We start from the raw sequence: 25,031 nt of genomic DNA on the forward strand, positions 1-25,031 counted from the left end.
AAAGTACTTGAGCGCTGATTGGCTGAACGCTGCGAAGGCCTGGAAGGGGCGTGTCCTCAGTGAGCCCTCCTGGGACAGAAGGATAGAGGGTAGAGGGGAGGGCGCCTCTGCTGGCTTGGCTATCTCCTCCTCCTTTTCCGCCCCCTGGGGGTAAAGGGCAGGCAGTTTGGGTCTGGATGTTAGTGTTTAAGGTCTCCAGCCATGGTGGGGCCTGAATGGCAGTCGCTGGGACAGTGCGTGGAGAAGCACCTGCCGCCCACAGACGTGCGGGAGGTGAAACGCATTCTCTATGGCAAGGACACCAGGTCTGGGCCCAGAGGCTTGGGTTGGGGGGCCGTATCTTGGGACTAGCTAGGGTGGATCCGAGGGACCAGGGAGAGTGCTTCAGGATCTTAAGGTGGGGGCGGAGCTGTGATGACGTCCGAGAGGGCGAGCACAGACCACAAGAAGTCTAGATGTGACGGCTCTGGGGTGCTCAGGGTTGCACAACGCCGGCCCAGCCTTTACAAGGCACTTCTCCCCTAGTTGCCTGAAACCTGAAGGGAAAAAGATGAGTGTTTTTACTCCCTGAGGCTTTCTCTGTGGCCACCTAACTCCCCTTCCCTGCTTCCATTGAGCAGGACTCTCCCCAGATCCTGTACTCTTGGTTATCTGTTCTGGTCAGTGCCTCCAGCCAGAGCCCCTTTGTCAAATGATATCCAGCACCAGCCCCTCCTTCTTTTAAGTGAACTGGCTTCTGGCCCTCCCTTGTGGTAATGGCCTGCTGCAACTGCTGGTCAAGGAACCTTTCCCACTTGGCAAGCCATGGAAGTGCAAATGTTTTCTCACTCCCAGCCAGTCCTGTGCATCAGTAGGGCTTTCTGAGGGCAGCGTACTGCTTGACTCTGGGTATACAAAGCTGGAAGAGACTTCTTCTTCCAATCTGGTTTCTCTCCAGTCCACTTTTCTCAACGCAACCAGAAAATGTAAATCATATGCTGTTGTTCCTTTGCTAAAAAGTTGATAATGTCCATGACTGTTAGAATGGAATCCAGACTTTGATTCCATGCAGCTTCTGACTAAATATCCTTCCACTTCCTTGCCAGTTGGTGGGGCTCCCTGATCTCAGCAGTGACCTTAAGGCAGGAACCTGATCAACTCACCAGAAACTTGAGGGTTCCCAGTTACTCATGCTGTGAAGTAAACTTCAGGGAGGTCAGACCTCAAATCCAAAGATACCTTCACAGCTAATAGCTGATAAAGACAGAACAGCTGCCTTTGGGGGTGGGAGCAGTACAGAACTTGGTCAAAAAGGTCTCTTCATAACCAAGGGGAAGTACCGGGACTAATGGCCTTCAAGGCCCAGCCAGTGTGCACATGCTGGAATGCCACTTCCTACCAGACCTCCCAAGGCTTGTTACAGGAGAGGCCTCTTAGAGTAGAGGGCTCCCCCAAAAAGTGTCAAGGTGCCTTAAAGCAAAGGGTGTCTCAGGCTGCTGTCATAAGGATGAGAATGGGTTTGTTTTAAGGGTGAAGTGGGCATGTTCTCCTGTGAAAAAGCCAGGGAGAGCTTGTGAGTGTGAGGGAGAGGCAAAGCATGAGTCTTAGAAAAAGAGAAATAAGTTTTCCACATAGGTGATTGGCTGTAAGGGGTAGTGAGAAGGGGTAGAGCCCCAAAAGTGGAAGGGCCTGGCCTGCATCGCCTCAGGCCTAGGAAAAAGGGTGTCTGTAGGGAGCCGAGAGGTGGAGGGATGGACACAATGCTCAGCATAGATGGTGAGCAGGCAGGAACATTGTGGTGGAGTAACGGGACCGATGGTGGTGGAAAGATGGGGAGAGCAAACAGCTGTGGGCAGTGGGTGGGGAGAGATGGCCAGAGGCTCAGGGGCATCATCCAGGGGATAGTTACAGCTGGGCTTGCAAACTGGGGACAAGTCCTCCTCCATATTTTCCTCCTGTGAGGCCATAGGCTGAGGACCGGGCTGCCAGGACCTCTCCCAAAGGGTGGTGCAGCTCCCTGGCCATGGACCTCAGGAGAAACGGAACACCCTTCTCCTGTCTACCACATGACTTGTCCTAGGGCTGAGGCCTGCCAGGATGAGGGCAGGAGGACTGGGTCTGAGGCAATTGTGGCAAAGGGAGGAGAGGTGTGGGCACTGCTGTTATTTCTAACCTGCTGAAGCAAACGGAACCCTGACTATAATTGAAAAGCAGGCTGATTGTCAGGGGCGGAACCCATCTCAGGAGCTGTCAAGGCTGTCATATCGAAACTGCCTGGGAGGGGGTGGCAACAGGGGCTTGGGCTGACAGGACTATGATTTTGAAAGAAACATCTTTAAGAAAGTGACTTAAAGTAGGAGGGAAATATTATTATTAGATAATGGCTGTCAGGTTATTTTTTGATGTGTTCTCCGGGTATTTCATAACCATCTCATCCCTAGATGGTAAGGCCTTCCCGGCCAGGGGCCAAGCGTCATGCCCCTGCGGATTTCAGCTGGTTACCAGGCGTGCAACAGGCATCAGAAGGTGTTTGCCATTTGACCAATGGTCACTTCAGTGGGAAGCTTTATAAATAATCCACTTGACTTTGTTAATGAACCCCAAATCAGGATGAGCACTTGCGCCTTTGGTGTGGACACTTGGGCCTAAGCCCACCCCACACTGAGCATGGAACCATCCTTCCGCCCCTGGTGGGAGCAGCAGCAGGACGAAACAGTGGGGATCACTGGATTCGCGTAATCCTTAGTGGTGAAGGACCCTCCGTCACCTCCTGAGCCTGGATCTCAACAGTCCCTCTGTCTTATCCCCCAGGCTCAGCAGAGCCCTCACGTCTGTGCTGATTCCTGAGACTTGAATCCCCACCCTGATATCAGAAACTCTAAAACAACCCTTGACTGGTTGCCCCACCTGGCTGCCTCCTTGGCTACACCTGCCCACCGCCGCCTACCTACTCAAATTTCCCCAGTGACCATCAGGTCAAGTCCACATCGATGTGGCATTCGTTCCCAGCCATCCAGTCCCTCCCCCTTCTCCAGGCCCCACTCCAACTGTCCATGCCTGTGCCCTGGCATTGGGCCAGTCTGTCTGCCTTCTTGCCAGGAGCAGGACCTCTTCTCCACCTGATGAATGAGTTTTAAATTCAGCATACCTCATGCAAATCATCTCCCCTCTTCTTTCCTGCCCATTTTGGAAGCTTGACCTGCATAGCAGGGCTTTTGAATCCACCTGTGAAGCAGATTTTGAGCCGCAGGGCTGTGCCTTTGAGTCAGTAGAAGAGTAGCTGAGGGAATCTCAGACAGAGTGTGGGGGGCTTGTTCAGAACAGAATCCCCCTGCCTGAGGGTACCCCTGTGGCCAAACAAGTGTGACTGCTTTTGACCATAAATACGTAAACAGGCCATGGCCCACTCTGTGTTTTGAACACAGTCCTCTGCTGGCTGCTCAGTCTGGGTTGGCATGTACATCTATCTAGTGGTTAAATGGCCTCTGAGACACTTCTGCCCTGGCCGTCCCCCTTCCCTCCCTCCTGTGTCTCTGACTCTACTTCTTCTTCTGGCTCCTACCCTTTCTCTGCCTTCTTCTCACTCCACCCTGTTCTTTCCACCTGCCCTTCTGCTTCCTCTTCTGCGATTGAGCCATTGTTCCATTTACCAATTGGATGGTGCCCTTTGGGCTGGCTCGTACTCTCTCCATGGACCTCTGACTCTCAGGACCCGTGACCCTGACACCAGTCAGGACCCGTATGCTGGTCCATGTGTTTCTTTGCCCCGTTCCTAAGGGCGGGAGTCACTATACCCAAATGTCTGTCTGCTGATGGTGCCTGAAGGGTTGCAGGAATATGGTAGGCATTTGCTTATGACCTTACAATTAATATCAGTGTGACAGCATCTTGAATTTACTTATAGAAACATGTCATCACAGACTCAGGTGGTTTGTTGTATATACTTCTTCACAGTTTTCCTCCAGCTGCTCAAACTTTCCAGGCTTTCTCTGCAGAGGTGTCCTCCAGATACAGCATGCTTGAGAGTTCTCGGGGATGCCTGAGAGGGCGAAGGTCAGTTGGATTCCAGGCTGAGTTCTGCATTTTCTTTCACATCAGCCTTCTCTCTGCTTTGGTTGGACTAAAAGATTTCTGGTTTTCAGATTAGTTGATTGTGAACATGTTGCCTTGACCGTCTCAGATTGTCAGGTTGTCAAGGGCAGGGGTGCTGTTCCCGCCCCCACAGCACCCAGAAGCTTGCTTTGCACACTGTTGGCCCCCTGCAAACATCTGTGGAGCCCTGGCGTGCTCAGTCTTGAGGACAGAGACAGAACGTTGTGAAGAGTTTGTGCTCTCTGGGCTTTCAGCCTAGCTCCCCTGGTTTTTCTTTGAGCAAACGCTTCTGAATGTCTCCAGAGAGTCTGCCATCCCTCATGCTGAGGACACAGAGAAGAGGGGGACACTTTCCCCCTTGTCCCCAAGGAACTCTTGGGGTCATGGAAATGACAGTCAGTGGAGGAATGTTACAGCACAATGGGAACAGCTCCACAGTAGGGGCACACGTAGGCTGGGAAGCGCAGAGATATCTCAATACTCCTGGGAGAGTCTCCCCTCTGTGGGTGATACGTGGCATGGATAACACGTCCAGGGAGGGCTGGATGGTGGAAGGAAGCACATTCCTGGCCGAGGGCACAGCTGCGAAAGGCAAACCATTCAATGATAAGATACACACAGGAAAATAGGGGTGGCAGGACAAGGCACCCTGAAGCTTTGAACGCAGGACCATGGAAAGTGGACTGTGTCCTGAAGCGAGGAAATGGTTAACCTGGGGATGGGTCTGGTGGGTAGCAGGCCCACTGAGGGTGGGCCCTCCATGAGTAACCAGCATCCTCTTCCCAACCCCACAAGGCAGGCACTGTTCTCCCCATTCCCCAGTTAAGGAAACCGAGGCTCAGAGACGCAGTATCGAGGGTATGTGAGACCCCAGGGCTTCTGCAGCTCCCCCTTTTCATGCAGATTTTGGACCTGATGACAGAAGGAGATATTAGAAGCTCCCCACCCTGCTCATCCTCTGGCAGCTGACCGGGTAGGGCATTGTTTTTCCACAAGCATTGAGGTGAGCACTAAAATGGTCTCAACCAACAGAACTAATGCGTTCTAATCCTTGATTGTTCAATCACCAGGTCTCTGCCCTTCACAGACTCACAGAGATCATTGTAGAGGTGGCTGCAATGTGTGGAGTCAGTACCATCTGTTTCCAGGAAGCGTGGAGTAAGTCTCTCTTGGGCTGCTTTCTCTGCTGCCCTGAAACAATACTGCGTTATCTCCATGCTGATAAGAGTATCCGCCAGCCGATTTTTAAAAAACTTCCTTTCTTCTCTCACCCATAGAAAGCTTCTTTGTTAACAACACCAGAGACCCAGGAACCCCAGCCTTTCTCCCTCTCATACACCCCTGTCTATCATCTGGTTCGATCAGTTCTTCCTCCCCAATCTCTCTGAATCCATTTTCACCTCTTCCTCCCCACCTCCCTGCCCCTGCGCTGGTCCAGGGCCCCAGGAGCTCTCACAGTGACTTCTGTAATCCAGCTAGTCTCCGTGTGCCCTCCCCTCTGGCCCCTTCTGACTGGCTCTCTGAACCTTTTAGGAAAGATCTTTTCAAAATGCGACTCTGCACTGCATAGTCTGTTTCTCCTCTCACCTCTGCCCTGACTTGACAGATATTTCGCCCCCCCCTTCCTCCCAGGCCATTGCACCGGCTCTTCCCTCCTCTGGCCTCTGTAACCCTGCTCACTCAGCCTCCAGCTCTCAGCCCAGAGCCCAGCTCCCTACCTGAAGTCGCGTCCCTGTTACATACGCATGGTACCAAGGACCTTTTCTTTATTTCATTTTTATATTTTATCAAAGTGGTACGTGCTCATGGTTTAGAGTCAAATGGTCTACAAGGTCTGTTACAAAAAAATAATAGCTATCCTTTTCCTCAGAGACATCTACTTTCGACTCTTCGCTGGTTCCTTTGGAACTGACCTTTGTTTGTGTTGCTGCCTTCTAGTTTCTGAGTTTCGCATTAGCTATTGACTCCTCACTATGGAGGAAGGCAGTATTAGTCTTTTCCCTCCTTCTGCCTCCTTGGCACACCTGGACGCTTCCTAGTCTGTCCCCCTTCTGCTCTCTGCCAAACCCTTTTGTAAGCCTCGATTTCTTTCCCTGAACAGCTTTCCGTTTTCCTTGGAGTTTGCTTTGCTTTCTGCACACTTACCGCAAATTCTAACAGAAACCCTCCGCCAGTTTTCTAAATCCCCTTCAGAAGTTCAGGCACATGAGGCAGTCTGTCGGTTTCACCTCCCTAAAGGCATGTGTCCCACAGCCTTCTCCCCGCGCAGGTCTGAGCTAGTTGTACCCTCTGCTGGCTGCACAGCTGTCATCCTGGGGTTCCCCACCGCTGTCGTCCTGGGGAGTCCCTTGGTCTTGCTTTCGTGCTCTCCCTCCCCACAGCTTCCTCTTTCTGGGTTCATGCCCTCATTTAGGTTTAGTACAGTTGACCCTTGGATAACATGAGTTAGAACTGTGTGGGTTCACTTACACATGGAGTTTTTCCATCTTGTAAACAGACAACCTAAACTTCCAGTATCAATAAATGCAGTACAGAAGTGTAAATATATCTTTCCTCCTTCTCTTTTCTTAATAATATTTTCTTTTCTCTAACTTACTGTATTATAAGAATACAGTACGTAATACATATCACATACAAAATATGTGTTAACTGACTGTTTATGTTATCAGTAAAGCTTCCCGTCAACAATAGGCTATTAGCAGTTAAGTTTTGGGGGAGTCAAAAGTTATATGCAGATTTTCAACTGCTCAAGGGTTCGAGGTCCCGAAATTCTGTGATTTCAGGATCAACTAATATTCCTTGAGAAAGAACACATGGGAGATAACTTTTGGGGACCTTGCATATCTGAAAATATGTTCTGCCTACAACTTCGTTGATGTTTTGGTTGAGTATAGAATTCTAGTTTAGAAGTAATTTTCCTTCCGAAGTTTAAACACCTTGCTCCCCTGTCTTCTGGCTTCAGGTGATTTTCCTCTGGTAGGTCGTACGGATTCTCTTTTTCTCCAATACTTTGAAATTTCACATGACGTGCCATTGTGTGTATCTGTTTTAATCTACTATTCTAAGCGCTCCATGGGTTCCTTCAGTCTAAAAATTTGGGACCTTGAAATCTAGGAAATTTTCTTATATTGTTTCATCAGTGATTATCTCCCCTCTTTTTTTCTCTTTTTTTCTTGATATCCTACTATTAGGATGTTGAAACCTGGGCTAAATCCCTAATTTTTTAAATGTATTTTCTTCTATTTTCATCTCTTTGTCTTTTCTCACTTTTCTGGTAGATTTTATCTAAGTTGTCATTCGGGTTTCTATTCAGTCTTTGGTTTCTGCTCTCATATTTTGAACTTTATTAGAGTTCTTTTGGTCTGAAAGTTCCTGTTTTTATCACATCCTGTTTTTATTTTATAGTTGCAATATCTTCTCTTATCTCTGAAGATATTAAGTAACATTATTTTCTCCCTGCATAGTCCCTACTCACCCTGATTGGTCTTCTCCCCCCTGATTGATTATATTTTAAGAATTTGGAGGTTAAAAAGCTGATTACAGTCTCTGAATCTGCGGAAGGGATTCCTGCACTGAGCTTCATGCTAGGATGACCCGGTTTAGCTATTTGTTATGTAATGCCCCATGGTACTGTCTTTCGGTCATTCTTTTCAGACTGGTTAGATTCTCCAGAGAAAATTACTCTAATCTCCTGCCAAGAGGAGAGAGAGAACAAGGATCCAGAATGCTGATGTTTACTTAATCTCTCTGTTTTGGACACTGCTTGCCTTTATTTGTCCTGGTTTTCCCAAGGCCAGAGACCCTCTATTTAACTATTCCTGATGGATGAGCCTGATGGATGGGAGGGACACGTCCCAGCCTCTTACAGTAGAAGAGGAATCTGGGCTTCTAACTGCTTCCTAAACCGATTTCAACCAGTCCTTCTTGTTTGTCACCCCTTCTTGCTTCCCTGCCTTCAGAACTATGAGCTGCCTCTAGCTCCTGAGCTTTTGAGGGGCTTGTGGTGAATAGCAGGGTGCTTCCTGGCCTCCTCCACTGCTGGGGGGACTCAGTGTTCTCAGCCCTCTAAGACATCTATCTGCACACACCCCCTGGCTCTCCAGCCTCCTCTGCATTGCTGCTGCCGGCCCTCTCAGCGCCCCATCCTGGATGGTTTCTTCCTTTACATAAAAATCCCTTTACTGACGTGTTGGTGTGGTTTCAGGAAAGAGCAAAGGTGTGAGAGTCCAGTCTGCCATCTGTACCCAGAAATTTAGCTCATTTTTTACTTTTTTTTTTTAAGATTTTTCTTTATTTATTTTCAGAGAAAGGAAGGGAGGGAGAAAGAGAGGGAGAGAAACATCAATGTACAAGAGATACATCGATCAGTTGCCTCTCCCATGCCCTAACTGGGGACCTGGCCCACAACCCAGGCATGTGCCCTGACTGGGAATTGAATCGGCGACCTTTTGGTTCTCAGGCCAGCACCCAATCCACTGAGCCACACAAGCCAGGGCTACATTTCTTGTTACATGTCACTTTTGATTTGTCTGCCTCTTCCATTAGACTGTAAGCTCCATGAAGCTTGTCTGGGTGTTGTTCATTTATTTTCCCCATCCTAATCTCCACTCCTATTTTTAACATTAAAAAATTTAATTATAGACCCTGGCTGGTGTGGCTCAGGGGATTGAGCATCAGCCTGTGAGTCAAATGTCACTGGTTCGATTCCCAGTCAGGGCACATAACTAAGTTGCACATCAGGTCCCCAGTTGGGGGCGCGAGTGAGAGGCAACCACACAGTGATGTTTCTCTCCCTCTCTTTCTCCTTTCCCCTCTCTCTAAAAATAAATAAATAATAAGAAACAAAAACAAACAAATAAATAATTTTAAAAATTTAATTGTAATAAAACATACACAAATAACACAGTGTATTACTTTAACCATTGGTAAATGTACAATTCAATGACATTAAATACATTCACAAAGTTGTATAAACATCACCATCTACACCCAAAACTTCTCATCATCTCCAACAAAAACTCTGTAGTCACCTAGCAGTACCTCGCTCCCTCTCCCTTCACTGCTGATAGCCTCTGTCCTACTTTCTCTACATATGAATTTGACTACCCTAGGTGCCTCACAAAAGTGGGATCATACAGTATTTGTCCTTTTGTGTCTGGCCATTTTCCCCTTAGTATAATGTTTTCAAGACCCATCCATGTTGTTGCATGTGTCAGAATTTCATTCCTTTTTTTGTGGCTGCATAATATTTTATTATATGATATACCACATTTTGTTTATTCATTCCTCCACCCTGTTTTGTCTTTCATGGCTTGAACAATCCCTGGTAGAAGACAGACACTAAATATTTATTGGATGGTTTAACCAACCACTTCTCTATTTTGGATCTGAAGAACTCTCGCTCATCCATCAAGCCCAGCACAGACACCTCCTCCTTTGAGGGGCCCTGGGGTCACCCCTGTGTAGAACTGAGCATTCTGTGTTGTCCTGCAGCCATAGCAGATTATAATTTAGTTCCTCTATCTAGGCTGGCAGCTCCTGAGGGCAAAGCCAGGTCTAGATTTACAGTCTGTTCTGGGAGTGTTGGTTCCATGAATGGGGAACCCCTTTCCCCTCTAATTTGGAGCCATTGTTGGGACTTAGCAGACAGCTTCCCCCAACCTCCATTCCACATCTTTCTTTGGAAAGTTTGTTTACATTACAGTAGTTGTGTAAACAGGAAAAGAAGTCATTAAAGTAGAAATGGAGAAATTTGGTGAGTTTATTAATCTGAAATGAAATCAGAAAGGGAGGTTTTATTCTCTTGAGGCATTTGAGTCTCTCCTAATGCTCTGAAAGCTGAGAATGAATGGTCATTAAGGATCATTTTTGGTATCAACAGCTTTCTGTTGGCTTTCTTAAAACAGTTCATTTTTCTTCACTGAAGAGGATCCTGGGGAGTCTTGAGCCTGGTGCTAACGCCCCCGAGGCTGTTGCTGGCAGAGCCTGGTGCCCACTTAGGTACCTCCATGGGCCACCACCCCTGGTGGCTGATATGGTGGTGGTGCCCATGGTGGCCTTTTACACTGACACCATCTTAGTTACAGGCTTCCTGGGACAGGAAGGAATTGGGAGGTGAATGATTCTCTTCCTTCTCAATGAAGTGAGGAGAGTCACACCTACTTTGTAGGGGTATCTGGGACAAGCTGCCTATTATCAGGGTGGGCACACGGCCCATGTTTGGAAAAGGTTGGCTACAATTATTGCCCCCAAACAATTATTGCAACCTGTTAAAGCACTCTCCAGTCACATCACATAGCTTCCTGTAGACCCCCCCCCCCCCCGCCCCGTCCCCGTAGGGTGACCAGAGCAACGGCAGGCATCCGGAAACTTCTGTTAGGCTTATCTCTCTGAAATAAATGAAATGGGTGATTAGGAGGGGGCAGATCTAAAGAGTATATGGCCCTGGCTGATGTGGCTCAGTGGCTTGAGCGCCAGCCTACAAACCAAAGGGTTACCAGTTCAATTCCCAGTCAGGGCACATGCCTGGGTTGCAGTCCAGGTCCCCAGTTGGGGGCACGTGAGAGGCAGCCTCACAATGATGTTTCTCTCCCTCTCTTTTTTCCTCCCTTCTCTTCTCTCTAAAAATAAATAAATAAAATGTTTAAAAAAAATTTTTTAAAGAGTATATAAAATTTGTCCAAACAAAGAATTTAATTCTCCAAGAAGAAAAACACAAACAGCTTGGTAGGAAATGGGCAAAGGGTATGAACAAGATGGCCTAGAGGATGAATCCAGAAGGCCAGTGCCCACATGGCAAGTGTAATGCCATTAGACTGGAGGGCACTAAAGAGTGTGGCTGAAGCTGTGGAGTGTCCTGCCGCATCATGGTCCCTTCCCTCTCCTGCACAGGAAACTACCACTTTGAGCCCGGTATACATAGTGTTCTTTGAACTGTTACTACATATATATGTACCCACTATTTGAAACAGACAAACAAACAAACAAAAGTCAGTGAGTTTAATGACATTTGCTATTGAATTAGCCCCCTGATGGTATCTAGCCAGAGATCCTAGGAATGCAGTCATTGCCACATAATGACGTTTCTGTCAACGACAGACCACATATAGGCAGTGGCCCCTTAAGATTATCTTGGAGCTGAAAAGTTCCTATTGCCTAATGACGTCATAGCCCTTAAAACATTACAGTGCAGCACGTTAGTCACACACCTGTGATGACTGCTGCTGGTGTAAACAAACCTGTGCTGCCAGTCTTACAGAAGTATCACACATACCTTCTGTACAGCATATAATACTTGGTAATGATAATAAATGGCTATTTTTCTGGTTTATGTATATACTATACACTATACTTTTATCATTATTTTAGAGTGTACTCTTTCTTCCGAGATCAGAGAAGATCCGGTGCCCTCTGGCTGGTATGGCTGCAGACAAGAATGTACTCTTTCTACTTATTAAAAAAAGTTGGCTGTAAAACACAATGCCATGTTATGGTGGCAATAGCCTCATATGTTCCATGTTTACCACACCTCCTGATTGCATCATTTTCTCATGTGCTTGATTTAATCTCATGTTGCTTTGTACAGTAGCATGCTGCACAGGTTTGTAGCCTCAGAGCAGCAGGCTGTGCCATGCAACCTAGGTGTGTAGCAGACGATTCTATCTATTATGTTCACACCATGAGTCACCTAAGGACGCGCCTCTCAGAATGCATCCCCGTCATTAATGGGCACATGACAGTAATGCATTTAACCTTGGGGGCTGTTCAGCCCATCTGGTGGTTCCCACGCTTCCTATGAGGTCATTAAGTGAGTGGATTTTCTTGCTCCGGAAGAAGCCTCCCTGTCCCCGGAGGAAAGCATTCCTGTGGTAATGCTCCACAGGTCCTAGCGTCATCCTTGGTGGCCCTCTGACACTCCCCATTAGCAGTCTTCACTGCACTCTTACAAAATGTCTACACCTCATTTTGTTTATCAGTTCATGCATCAGCGGACACTTGTGTTACTTCCATCTTTCAGCTCTTGTGAATAATGCTGCTATGAACATGGATTTGCAAATATCTGTTCCATCTGCAATTGTTTTTAAGACTATAAGTGACTGGCCAGCAGCTTGGGATCTGCAGGTTGGGAGCAGTTTGAGGCCATACCTTTTACAAAATTTTATAATTATATGTACATATGTGTACATGCACATATACACATATAGTGGTAAAATAGACACATCATTGACTATTTTCGCTATTTTTAAGCATACAGCTCAGTGGCATTAAGTATGTCTTTACTGTTATGCAGCCGTCACCACCACCATCTTCAGAACTTTTTCATCTTCCCAAACCGAAACTCTGTCCCCATTAAAGAACAATTCCCATTCTCCCCTCCCTCCAGTCCCTGGCAACCAGTATTCTAATTTCTGTCTCCGTGAGTTTGCCTATTCTAGGTACCTCACAAAAGTGGAATGATACCGCATTTGTCCTTTTGTGACTGTCTTATTTCACTTAATGTCATGTCCTCAAGGTTCATCCATGTTGTAGCATGTGCCTTTTATAAAATTTAATTTTATTACTGTTCAATTATAGTTGTCCCAGTTTTCCCCCATTGCTCTCCCCTGCCCCACCCACCCCCACTCCTGCCTTTTAAAGGTTGAATAATATTCCATTGTATGCATACACCACATTTTGTTTGTCTGTTCATGCATCAGTGAACACTTGAGTTACTTCTATCTTTCTGCTCTTGTGAATAATGCTGCTATGAACACGGTTGTGCAAATATCTGTTCAATCTGCAATTGCTTTTTAAGACTATAAATGAGGGCCCCGGCCGGGTGGCTCAGTTGGTTGAAATGTCGTCCTGGACACCACAATGTTGCAGGTTTGATCCCTGGTCAGGAGGCAACTGATTGATGCTTCTCTCTCTCACATCAATGTCTCTCCCTCTCTTTCTCCCTTCCTCTATCTCTAAAATCAAATTTTAAAAATAATAGTAACAATTCTATTTTTTTAAAAAAGACTACAGGTAAGGTATTTGGCCTAGCTCCTTTTTCACTATAAAGCCCGAAAGCTTAGGGTCTCTCCTTTGTACACAGCCAGGGATGTGACTTGGAACCAGCCCAAGGCACTCAGGGTTGTGTGCTCTTGTGGGGACCCTCTGTTGCCAAGCTGAGGAGCTCCCTCAGAGGCCGTGAGCATTGGGTGTGATTCTGACCTTTCTCTGCTTCATAGCTACACCCTTTGCTTTCTGTAGGAGAGACGCTTCCTTGGACAGAATTTGCCAAGTCAGCAGAGGACGGGCTTGCCACCAGGTTCTGTCAGAAGGTAGGACATCAAACTGCTCCTCTGGCAGCGGCCACCAGACACGTGCAGGTCCCAGAGCGAGGCCACGGCTCCTGGGTGTGGCCTCTCACCATGGAAAATGCACCTGCCTGGTGCTTGTTTTTCCAGATAAGATTAGATAAGACTATTTACTGCCCCTCTTTAGTGTACTTTCACCTAAAATTATAGAATTTCAGAACCAGAAGGGCCCTTAATGGCTTTTTCAGGTGAGGGAGCTACAGCCAGGGAAGGGCGGCCTGGGTGACCCCACAGGAGGTTCTGTAGCGACAAGTGGCACAGCTGGCACTCAAGGATGAGGGACAAAGTCAATTCCTCGTCCGGGACTCTGCTCCTCTGCTTGCTGTTTGCCCGAGTTATATAAGCTGCTCTGTATGACCTGTCTTCATCTGTGTAGAAACTGGTTTTCGTTTTTCTTTATTAAAACCTCATAATGCATGTTGCATGATCTCATTTATATGAAATGTCCAGACTCAGCAAATGCATAGAGGCAGAAAGCGGATTAGTGGTTGCCACAGGCTGGACAGGGAGGGGGCGGAGAGTGACTGCCAGCAGCTATGGGTTTCCATCTGGGGTGATGAAGATGTTCTAAAATTGGATTGTGGTGATGATGGCACCACCCTGTGAATGTACTAACGACCACTGAATGGCATACTTTAAAAGAATGAATTTTATGCTGTGTGAATTACATCTTAATAATATTAACTGTTATCAAAAAACCCTTAACATTCAAAGAGGTTACAAAGAGTAGCTTATCTGTATTCCCACCTCACACAGAGCTCCTTTCATTTCTCCGTATCCCATTTCAGATTCTGTAGGTAAATTTAGGGGTTTTCTGAGCAGAACTGTAATCGTGGTGATTCCATGAATACTTAGCTATGATTCTGAACATCAGTGCTCTCAGGCTCTAGGGGAAAAAATCTCTCACCCACCAGACTGTGGATTGCGTGCTATGGAAGAAAAGAGGGCGGGGGCTTGGTAGGAGGCAATTGCAGATTGTGTGCCTGAAACCGGACCAAGAAGAGAAAAGGAAGAGTAGGAATGGGACATGGTGCCAGGGGACACCTGTCTGCATCAGGAAGGGCCCGGGGACTGACAGCCACTGCTATGTGCCTTCCACCTGCATGCCTTTCCTTCTCTGCTGTCATTAAGGCCAGAAGTAATGACAGGCTAGTTAGGTTTGAGGACAAATGGCTGGCTGGGGCTGTTCATCCTGCTGGTCACCAGGTCCTGATGCTCTTATTTGTGACAAAAGGAATTCAGTGTCAGAGAGCTTTTATGTGTGTGTGTATGAAGAACAATGATTATCCTTTTATTTCTTTTTTGTTTGTTTTTTTTTTAAGATTTTATTTATTTATTTTTAGAGAAAGAGGAAGGGAGGGAGAAAGAGAGGGAGAGAAACATTGACGTGTGAGAGAAACATCAGTTTGTTGCCTCCTCCATGCCCCCCACTGGGGACCTGGCCGGCAACCCAGGCCTGTGCCCTGACCAGGAACCAAACAAGCAACCTTCTGGTTGTCAAGCCAGCGCTCAATCCACTGAGCCACACCAGCCAGGGCTTTTTTTTTTTTTTAATTGTATTAAAAAACACAGAGCATGACATTTACATCTTAATCATGTTTAAGTGTACAGTTCAATACATACGTTTACTATGTTGTAAAACAAGTCTCCAGAACTTTTTCATCTTGTAATCTGAACCTCTATACACATTCAACAGCTCCCCTCCGCCCCCCAGTCACCGGTAACTGGGGCTTTACTTTCTGTTTCTCAGTCTGACTACATTAGATACTTCGCATAAGTGGACTCATACAGTACTTATTTGTCCTTTTGTGACTGGCTTATTTCACGTAACATAATGTCCCCAAGGCTCATCCATATCAAGGAGGACATTTATGTGACAGGATTTCTTTCCACTTTAAAACTGAATAACATTCCATTGTGTGAACACACTACATTTGTTTAGCCATTTACCCATATGTGGACACTTGGGTTGTTCCTACCTTTTGGTGGAATAATGTTGCTATGAGCAGTGGTCTGCAAATATCTCTTCAAGATTCAATTCTTTGGAGTTTATGCCCAGAAGTGGAATTGCTGGATCATATAGTAATTCTATTTTTAGTTTTTGAGGAACCCCCATTCCGTTTCCACAGGGGTTACACCATTTTACATTCCCACTAGCAGGGCATGAGGACAGTGATTATTCATATTTCTCTGAGCTTGGGCATCAGGATATCGCTGCATTTAGTCTTCCAACCAACAAGTGACAGCTCTGAGCCAAGGCTATTTAGAAGAACCAGTGAATTCTTCAATAAAAATCTATGGCAGTTGACTTGAAAGTAGGACTCTGTTACATTTATTGTTTTTCCAGCTGGCAAAGAAGCATGACATGGTCATAGTATCCCCCATCTTGGAACAGGACGGAGTGCTTGGGGACATTCTGTGCACGGGGAACACAGCTGTAGTGATCTCCAACCCTGGAGCCGTCCTGGGCAAGACCAGGAAACCCACAGCTCCAGAGTGGGCGAGATCAGCGAGGTGAGCTGCCCCTCAGGTGACCAGCCCGGCCGGCTCACCTTTCCATGCAGAGACCTCAGTGGGCCTTTCTGTCAGGGAAGTTCTGTGTCGGATCATGTCACATCATGTGATGCTGGCACACAGTGTGGCTGCAGGGCTCAGGGGCCTCCTGCATTGTCCTGCATCACATGAGTAGATAGGATTCAGGGACTCCTGGAAGAGTCCAAAACATCTTTAGCACAGAGATTTAAATATATATATATATATATATATATATATATATATATATATATATTACCAGACTTGGCTTCCTGAAATTCTTCAGTGAAGTTAGTAGTATATAAATTAAACCAAAATAAATCATGCACAAACATGAAATAATTTCTGCAGCCCCTTTCAGGCTTCTTGTCTTTCACTGTCTAACCCTTGTTCACAGGGCCCTTGTCTGTGGCTCATGTGGGACCTTAGCCATTTCCATGTGCTGGGTGACATTGGGTGGCTGTGGGTGTCTGTACACATGTGTCAGGCAGGGCTTTGTGCCCATGATCAGAGTCTATAAGTCAGGGGAGCTGTTTTGATTGGTTAATGCTAATTCTTGGGTTGGTAGAATGGAGGGGTAGACATTTGAAGGCGGGAAATGAGCCCCACCAGATACCTAAGGTATGAAATCAGAACAGCTGCTCAAGATGTGACGTCCCCAGCCCATCATTATGCTCCCTGACTGTGGAGGTCCAGCCATTCTCAGCTGGTCAGACAGATGAGGAAGGATCTGCAGAGGTAAACGAGGTGCCCTGAGGAGAGAGAAGAACACAGCGTTTCTTGGTAACAGCTGGATGTGGGGGCAGGAAGGCATGTCCCTCACCTGTTTATCCTGGGATAATCTTTAGCTCTCTGAAGGTAGGGAAGGGGTTGTCTCAATGCACCAGGCTCTGCCGCTGTCCACCACACGTGCACATCCTGAGTGCTGCCAATATTAATGAATTCTGAAATTTGTGGGAGGAAGCAAAATGCTCCGGGAGCAGATCTGTTTAGGACCCCAACCTGCCCTCTGCCTCACCCCCAGTGCCGTCTGTCCATGACAATGTCCCAGGGCCAGAACCCCGAGGGGGCAGCTGGGAAGGCGGGAATAGCTGGACTATTTCCCACCTGTCTGCCCTGGGGGGACCCCCTTAGCCTGGGCAGATGCCCAGGGACTTCTCAGAGAAGAGCACTCTCAAGGTGTGAGTTCTAGTGTCAGACTGGCTTTCATGTGCTGGCAAGTCACATGCCCACGCGGGCTCTGGCGTTCTCCCCTGACAGGTGAGGGTTGCTCCTCATGTGCTTCTGGTCCCTTCAGCTCTAACATTCTTTATAGGAACATGTGACCAGTGAGGACATTGACCACTCAGGTTAACACTGACCATCCAGAACCTATTGCCATTAAATAGATAACACAGGATACTATAAACAACTCTGTGCCCATATTCACTAGCTTAGATGAAATGGACCGATTCCTTTAAAGGAAAAAAACAAAAACAAAAACAAAACACTGACCAAACCTCAGCCTTTAGTTATACCATACATGACTGAAACCTAACCGAAGTTTATCCTTGAAATACTGTGGGGAAGTTGCTTTGGGTTTTTTGTTTTGTTTTGTTTTGTTTTCACATATCACAAAAGAAATTGCGGGTAAATGCCTAAGCCATGGTGATTTCCCCTTGGGTTGGCTTGTAGTTATTATGTCTGAGGATTCTCTGTGCTTCTTATTTTTGGCTAGTTTTGGAGCATACTGGAATTTCGAACTTAAAGTAGGGTCACACCCAAGAGTGTGTGTCACTTGTGGAGTATTGGCGATACTTTATTTTTTTTCTGCCAAGTCTAAGGAAAGGGAAATGTTAAATAGCTCAGGGGCTTCAACATATGGCCCTTTGTTTTCCAGTCAACTTGCTGCATGGAGGGAAACCTGGGCCACCCCGTGTTCCAGACGCAGCTTGGGAGCATCGCAGTGCACATTTGTTGCAGACGGCACCACCCGTCGCCTGGTCCATGTACAGCATCAGCGGGGCCGAGATCATCCTCCACCCCTCGGCCGCCATCGGAACACTCAGGTTCCTGAACGCTGGGGATCTGGGAGGGTTCTTGGAGGTTTGGGAACAGGCAGGTGCAGCCACCAGGACATCTAATAAACCTAAGCCCTGGGATTTTGTGTTGTATGTTTAGCCAAATTTCTGTGGAAAAAAAAAAAAAGCTAATTACAATCCCCGGGCTGCTCTGCTGGGAAATACTATCCTTTGCTATGATACCGAACATGAGGTGATAACAATCCCCCCACTCACCCCCATAGTTGTCAGGATTCAAGAAAACTTCTAAAGCGACAGAGCAGTAGCTGGCTGGCCAGCATCGGCTCCCCGGCACAGCCGCTGTGCTACCGGGGGCAGGGGCGGGGGCGGGGGCGGGGGCGGGGAGGGGTGTCCATGTTCCTAAGCCTCTTGTCTGCAGCACCCAGTGCATGGAGGGCAACCACCTGAACAAAAAGAGCAGATGAGGGAGTCAGAGCTGAGAGGGCGCTTAACGGACATGTCAAGTGGTTCTGAAACTTGTTTTTAACCAGCCAAAGTGTTTTCTTCTTAAAACTCTTAACACAGGTTCAGGTGTTAGCTTAATCCCAAAACAGATAAGACTGTTCTGATCAAGGCAGTGGGGCTGGCTTTGGTGGCAACCCTCCCCCCACCCCTGGCTCCTGGGCAGGACCCCTGGGACCCCTCATTTAATAACGACTGGTGAGCTAAGCTTGACTGCAGTGCTGCTGCTGCTGCTGCAGCCGCTTCTCCCAGCGGCCGAGGACTGGGTGGTTTCCAGGCTGCACCACTAACAAATACCAGAGCTCTAAGAATTTGTGTGCAAATATCTTTCTCCCCGACTCACTTCCTCTAAAGCAGGGCGCCTCGGTCAGGAGGTGCAGGCTGTACTTGGGGGGGGGGGGCATCGCTGCTCCATATGTGGGGGGCACCTAGGTGGTCAGCTTGAGTCCTGGTGACCCATACTTACTCTTGTCCCCACTTTACTAAATTTCAGTTGAATTTCTTTTAAATGTCAGAACGTGACATTTACTTCATGCTTTTTTTTTACACATGGTGTCCCCTTCTCAAGAATGACATCCTTTCGCATTCTTTTTTTTTTTTTATTTGTTTGTTTATTTTATTTTTAGAGAGAGGGGAAAGGAGAAAGAGAGGGAGAGAAACAACATTGTGTGGTTGCCTCTCACTTGTGCCCCCAACTGGGGACCTGATGTGCAACCTAGTCCTGTGCCCTGACTGGGAATCGAACCAGCGACACTTGGCTCGCAGGCCGACGCTCAATCCACTGAGCCACAGCAGCCAGGGCTACCCTTTGCATTCTGATGGGCACAGTAGGTCCCTTCCAGAGACAGACCCCAAACCCTGTGTGCTACCACAGGTTCTCTGTCCATCCGTGCACCTGAAGGTTTTGTCCAGGAGGGGGCGCTATTGGGTAGAGGAGAAATGACGTCTTGGATGTCCTCTCAGTGAACCGCCCCAGATCCTCATGGCAACTTGGTCGCTAAAACGACATCTGCTGGCAATTGTGACGTAGGGTGATTACGGGACCTCTAGCCACCAGGCCTGAGAAGAACCTGCAGGCCAGCCCGTAGAGCAGCCCCTCCTGCAGGCTGCACGTAAGGCACCCACGAGCTCCATCTCCATGCTGGGCCCAGGAGGAACCTGAAGCCAACACCCTAGGCTGGCTCTTGGGCTGGGGAAGGCAGAGCTGTGGCCTCAGACTCACGTGGCCAACGCCTTGCCACTGCCCCCTTTTGTTAGCCCAAATGAAGCAAACAGAAACACCCAAACGTAATGTGCACATAATTGCTTATGTCCTCAGCAACCGATTAGGCTTATTAAAAATCATGAACTTTCCCTTCCTCAGCCAACAGTCGGCTAATTCATGCTTATCCAGAGTGTGGTGAGGCTGGTAGTTAAAACACTAACAGGTCTTTTAGAAAGCAGTATGTTTCACGGGCTGCTAAAATGTTCACACCCTTTGATCAGATAATTATACTCCTAGAACTTTTCCTAAGGAAGTATTTAAAAGAGGAGGAAAAGGTTATACACCTGAAGATGTTTCTGGAGGCTCTGTTTATAATAAGAGAAAAGCTGGGGAGAGTAGTGTCAGGGTTAGGTAAGTTTCAGTCCATCTCTTCCAGGGGTGGTTGTACAGGCACTAAAAGGAGTCTTTATGAAGATAATACAGCATCTTAACAAAGCTCATCAGCAAAACATGATGTATGCAGGCTGTGGCCAGAGCTCTGTAAATACTTTTTTTTGCCAAGGATGGTCATGGAATGTGGAAAAATTATAACAGATGTTTTATTACGGTGGTGGAATTCTGAGTGATTTTCTTAAAATGATTAAAAAAAAAAAAAAAAAAGGTCTGTGAAATGGGTGATGAGTGTTTTTAAGTACAACGCTGGGTAAATTCCCGCCAGCTGCCCATAAGCAGCGTCTTCCAGCTTCTGGAAACATCCATTCCCATCTCTGACATCTCTCCCACCCCATGTGCTACAGGTAACCGGCAGGTTGTCCTCACCCATTTGGGAGTCTCACTGTTCTAAGTGCACAGTAGAGTTAAAGTGCTTTTTGATGAACTGAGTCATCCTGATGATCCCAGGCAACCCGTGGGGTCCAAGATTAATGCCCCGTATGTGTGTTCATCAGAAAGCTGCCACCCCAGCCCCTCACTGCATGTTGTCTCCCCTCTGATTGTTCTCGGGGGCTTGCGTAGCCGCACTGGGAATACAGCAGATGTCCCCGTGTCCCACTGGGCTCTCTACGATTCCCGCACGTGCTGGGCTCTCACAACCCCCCAGCTTCCTTTCCCTCACTTGTTTTGAGAGTCTAAGTTTATTGCCAGCTGTGGGTTTGAGTCCTACGCAACACATCCTCCCTGGAGAATTGCACGAAAGATGTTTTATGGCACTTGCTCTGCCACTGTCTATCTAATTCCTGAAAATGCCATTTACGGGTGTGTTTCTGTAAAAATCCTTCCTTAAAAGTTTTGTCAGTTTGGCTTAGCAGCTGGGGAAAAAAAGCAGCAAATGAGTCCCCTCAATCAAGCCTGTGATTTTTTTTTTTTTCCAGACTCATGAATTCTCCTGAGAATCAAGCTTGTGACAAGCATCCACCTCCTCCACCTACTCTCTTGTTTAAACCAGGTGCATGCTGACAGGAAGGAAGATTCCAGGGCATTTTGCTTCTAGTCACTCCATATTTCCAAGTGGGCATTATGCCTGTCGATCCAGAAGCTTTTCTTTTTAAAGACTTTATTTATTTATTTTTAGAGAGAGGGGAAGGGAAGGAGAAAGAGAGGAAGAGAACCATTAATGTGAGAGAGAAACATTGATCAGTTGCCTCTTGTATGCGCCCTGACTGGGAACAGAACCCGCAGCCCAGGCGTGTGCCCTGACCGGGAATCCTTTCACTTCGTGGGATGAGGCCCAACCCATTGAGCCACACCAGCCAGGACTCTAGCTAGAATCTTAACAATGTTGTTTCTCAGACAAGAGATCATTAGCGACCAACCAGAAGGCTCACTAAATTCCATGGCACATTTCAGTTGGTGGGCTGGGGAAGGACAGGGTCTCTGGTTGGGGCCAGGTCTCCTGCCATGTCTTCCCCTGGGCAGGTGCTGGACTGAGGAAAGGCCACCATTCAGCTTTGCCCCTGGAGGTGGCCTCCTTCCTGGGCCACTAAGAGAACCAGGGAGCCCCGGCTTAGATACTCGAGGTTTAGAAGAGGAAACTGGAAGGGACTGGGAAATGGGGATGAGCTCAGGGGAGATGACACCTGCTATAGAATCTACCCCTTCCCCGTTACCTAATCACTTCAGGTTTACTCTGTTGCCTTTGGCCTGAAATCTCTCCCAGTGGGGATTGCTTTGCGAAGCAACACAGCAGGGCAGAACTGAGGCCGGCAGTTAGTGCCTTCCCAGGGCCATGTACATTTTCCAGGGGAGGTTCTGCCCAGCTGGAAGGTGGGTTCCTCGCCGAGCCCGCAGGAGGGAAGGGCAGAGCAGTAGCAGTTGTGAAGTTCCTGCCATGCCACCCCTCCTGGGAACCTCACCCGCATGGTCGTCCAGTCTTCACTATCTATCTGCCTTTGAGGGAGTTTTAGAAAAGGAGGCTGAGGCTCAGGGAGAGGGCATGATTCAGGGCTGCTTCCTTCCCCCTGCAGCAGACTCTCCCCCACTGGCTCCTTGGGCTTAAGTATGGGACAAGCTGAGGACAAGCTGGCCTGCCTGTAGGTTAAGGATCACCCTCGGGCACAACGTGTCTCCCTGGCTGTCCCCACCAAAGGCCTAAAGGCTGGCAGCTGGGCTGCAGCCCGGGGCCAAGCATCTGTAAGTCTGGCTGAGAAGTCGGCACCCTGGTTTCTCTTACTGTTTCCTCACAATGAGTCCACGTGGCCAGGAAAGCAGCCATTGCCCCTCACTGCTTCACCTGCGCCATCAACCACATGGGCGAGGTGAGTCTCCCAGGCCTCAGCTTGGTCAACTAGGTATGCAGCGGAGGGGACAGAGCGATAAGCTGCTGTGAAACCCACCTGCCGGAGGGGGCCCAGTCTCTTCAGATCAGTGAAGGCCACAGGGAAAGGAGCAGCTGTCTGCCGGCCCACGAGGGGGGCGAACATGTCACACCTCCTCCCCCTGTTCCCTCTCTGTGTGCCTGCCACAAATCCTAGGGTCCTGGAAAGGAGAAGCTGTCTCTGACTGTTATTTTTGTCTGTTTTTGTTTTAGCTGAAACCATCCTGAAAGGCTCTCACCTCATCACCACTAATGATCTGGTTTTGCATTTTTCTTTCTTTTTTAAATTGATTTTAGAGAATGAGAGAGAGACATTGATTTGTTGTTCCATTATTTATGCATCCATTGGTTGCTTCTCGTATGTGCCTTGACTGGGGGTAAAACCCGTAAGCTTGGTGCATTGGGAAGATGCTCCAACCAAATGAGCCACCCAGCCAGGGCTGGTTTCATTGTTTCCATTGTTCCCATGCACTGAATGATTCTGACCGCCAAATACAGTGCATTTGTTACATAATAACACTCCTCCTTACTTATCAGATGTCAAACTGTAATCAGAGCATCTGATCAGTCTTAGATAACCAAGGTTCCTACACTAAACTGGTCTAATTTCTGGCAACGTAAAGAAATATGGTGTCTTCATTAGCCTGTGTGACCCCAGTACAGTTTGATGTGCGGCTTCCATTACGCTTTGGGGACAGTACTGAGAACAGTGTGTGGACAGTCCCTCGCTGACACCCCAGGATCAGTCACTCCAGCAGGCAAACCCCAGCGGCCTACACAGCCCCGAGCACTTCTGCAGTGTCTCCCAGCACATTAGAACCTCCCCAAGGCAAAATCTGGGTCTTTACCTTGCTTGTCAGATTCCTCCCTGACTGGCTGCTGGGCCTGCATTTTTTGCCCAGTGTCGGGGACTCAGCAGCGACATTTAATAAGTACTTGTTGTTTGCCCAGTGAGGACAGGCTGTTCCATCTTACTGTAACTGTTTCTTAACTAACTCCGCCTCAGCCTGACTTTGCAATAAACATAGTGGCAGTGCCACCTACAGGGATATCTCACCTTGATTTTATTTCACAGGAGTACTTCCCAAATGAGTTCACCCCCGGAGATGGGAAGAAAAGTATGTCCCATGAATTTCCACAGTGGCTGCCTCGTCCGGGCAGGGTCTGCCCCAGGGAACATGTCTGCACATCTGGCACGTGGGAGGGGTGACTCCTCTCGGCTCTCTTGCCCACAGTGTGGGAGCCTGTCTGTGCGTTGGATATGGGTAGGCAGTCCTGGGCTTGTGACCACCTCACTCTCTGGATGGGGACCAAATGGGATCGGATTGGACTTCATCCCTCCCTGGGGATGGATGCCAAGAGGGACCAAGATGTGGTGGAGTCCTTTGTGAGCTCCCTGAAAGCAGGGATGCTTCATCCACCCTGCAGACCTCACTCCCTCCTTTCTTGTCCATCCCATCCTCAGCTGGACAGATGCCCCAGATCACCGGCATGGATTGCCTTGGGGTCCTGGAATCCACAGCTGGTTTTGATCTGAGGTCAAGTATCACATTGTCTCTGCTAGGAATCCCCCTCCTCCTGGTTCCATCTGTCTGGCCAGGAATGTGGGAGGGAGGGGCTGCTCCCCTCATTGAGGAGGAGTCTGTGCTAGCTCAGGTTGTCCCCTGGGAAGCCAGAGGGGGTGTGCAAGTTTGTTTCCCAGAAAAGCACTTTCTGAAAGGGTCCCAGATAACCCCACTGGAGGCCCCGGAACTCCAGAGTCTCCAATCCCAGTTACCTCCCTGCAGACAGAGGTGTAGAAGAGGCAGGAACATGAGGTCCACTGGGCGCCTGCTATGTCCTGGCCCCCTTAGGCCCTGCGCTACGCCCACCTGCTCCTTACGGGCCTGCAGGCTGGCTGTTAGCCCTACTTTACTGGGGGCCAAGGCGGAGAGTGAGGGTACAGGCAACACAGCTGGCAAGGCAAGGGAAGGCCGTGTGGGGCCACCACAGGAAGTGGGTCACACAGGAAGCCCTACCGAGCCATATGACTCCCTTGGGCTGTGGTGCAAAGGGCCTTTAGAAATGTTCCCAGAGGCAGAGGTGAGAGCTGCCAGCGTGACTTTGGCAGCAAACTGGCTGGGCCCTCAGGGCTGAGGAGGGAGGCAGGTCCTTCCGGCCTCAGCATTTGGCAGGCACTGGGAGGATGGTGTGGACCCTTGTCCTGTGTGCCCCTCAATGTGCATGCCCCTCTGCAGAGTCCACTGTGTGCCTGCAAAGCTCATGGTGGGTTTTTTTTTTTTTTTTTTTACTCCTTCACAGCTCACCAGGACTTCAGCTACTGTTATGGCTCAAGCTATGTGGCAGCCCACAGCAGCCACACCCCCGGGCTCCCCCCTAACAGGGGCGGGTTGCTGGTTGCTGCTGAGCTTGACCTCAGCCTCTGCCAGCAGGTGAATAATGTCTGGAACTTCAAGGTGGGTTTCTGAGTCCCCTGCTGTTTCCCCGCTCCTGCGCCCAGAGCCAGGAACCTCAGCTGCTGGGCCTGTCCTAGGGGACAGCCTGAA

The 25,031-nt window shown here is 48.3% G+C and overlaps 1 protein-coding gene across 1 annotated transcript in view; it reads left to right on the forward strand.

The window, feature by feature from the left end:
* Positions 1-201: 201 nt before the first annotated feature.
* Positions 202-25,031, forward strand: part of UPB1 (beta-ureidopropionase 1) — a 34,477-nt gene continuing 9,647 nt past the window's right edge. Inside the window, 13 exon segments of the mRNA XM_090290996.1 lie at positions 202-304; positions 3,168-3,340; positions 5,142-5,229; positions 13,287-13,314; positions 13,316-13,379; positions 15,763-15,895; positions 15,898-15,929; positions 17,827-17,920; positions 17,923-17,995; positions 21,163-21,179; positions 22,359-22,426; positions 23,561-23,603; positions 24,787-24,941. Coding sequence (XP_090147122.1) covers positions 202-304; positions 3,168-3,340; positions 5,142-5,229; positions 13,287-13,314; positions 13,316-13,379; positions 15,763-15,895; positions 15,898-15,929; positions 17,827-17,920; positions 17,923-17,995; positions 21,163-21,179; positions 22,359-22,426; positions 23,561-23,603; positions 24,787-24,941 — 1,071 coding nt within the window.

The sequence above is a fragment of the Furipterus horrens genome, unplaced genomic scaffold (genome assembly GCF_987537825.1).
Source record: "Furipterus horrens unplaced genomic scaffold, mFurHor1.1.pri manual_scaffold_11, whole genome shotgun sequence".
Lineage (NCBI taxonomy): Eukaryota > Metazoa > Chordata > Mammalia > Chiroptera > Furipteridae > Furipterus > Furipterus horrens.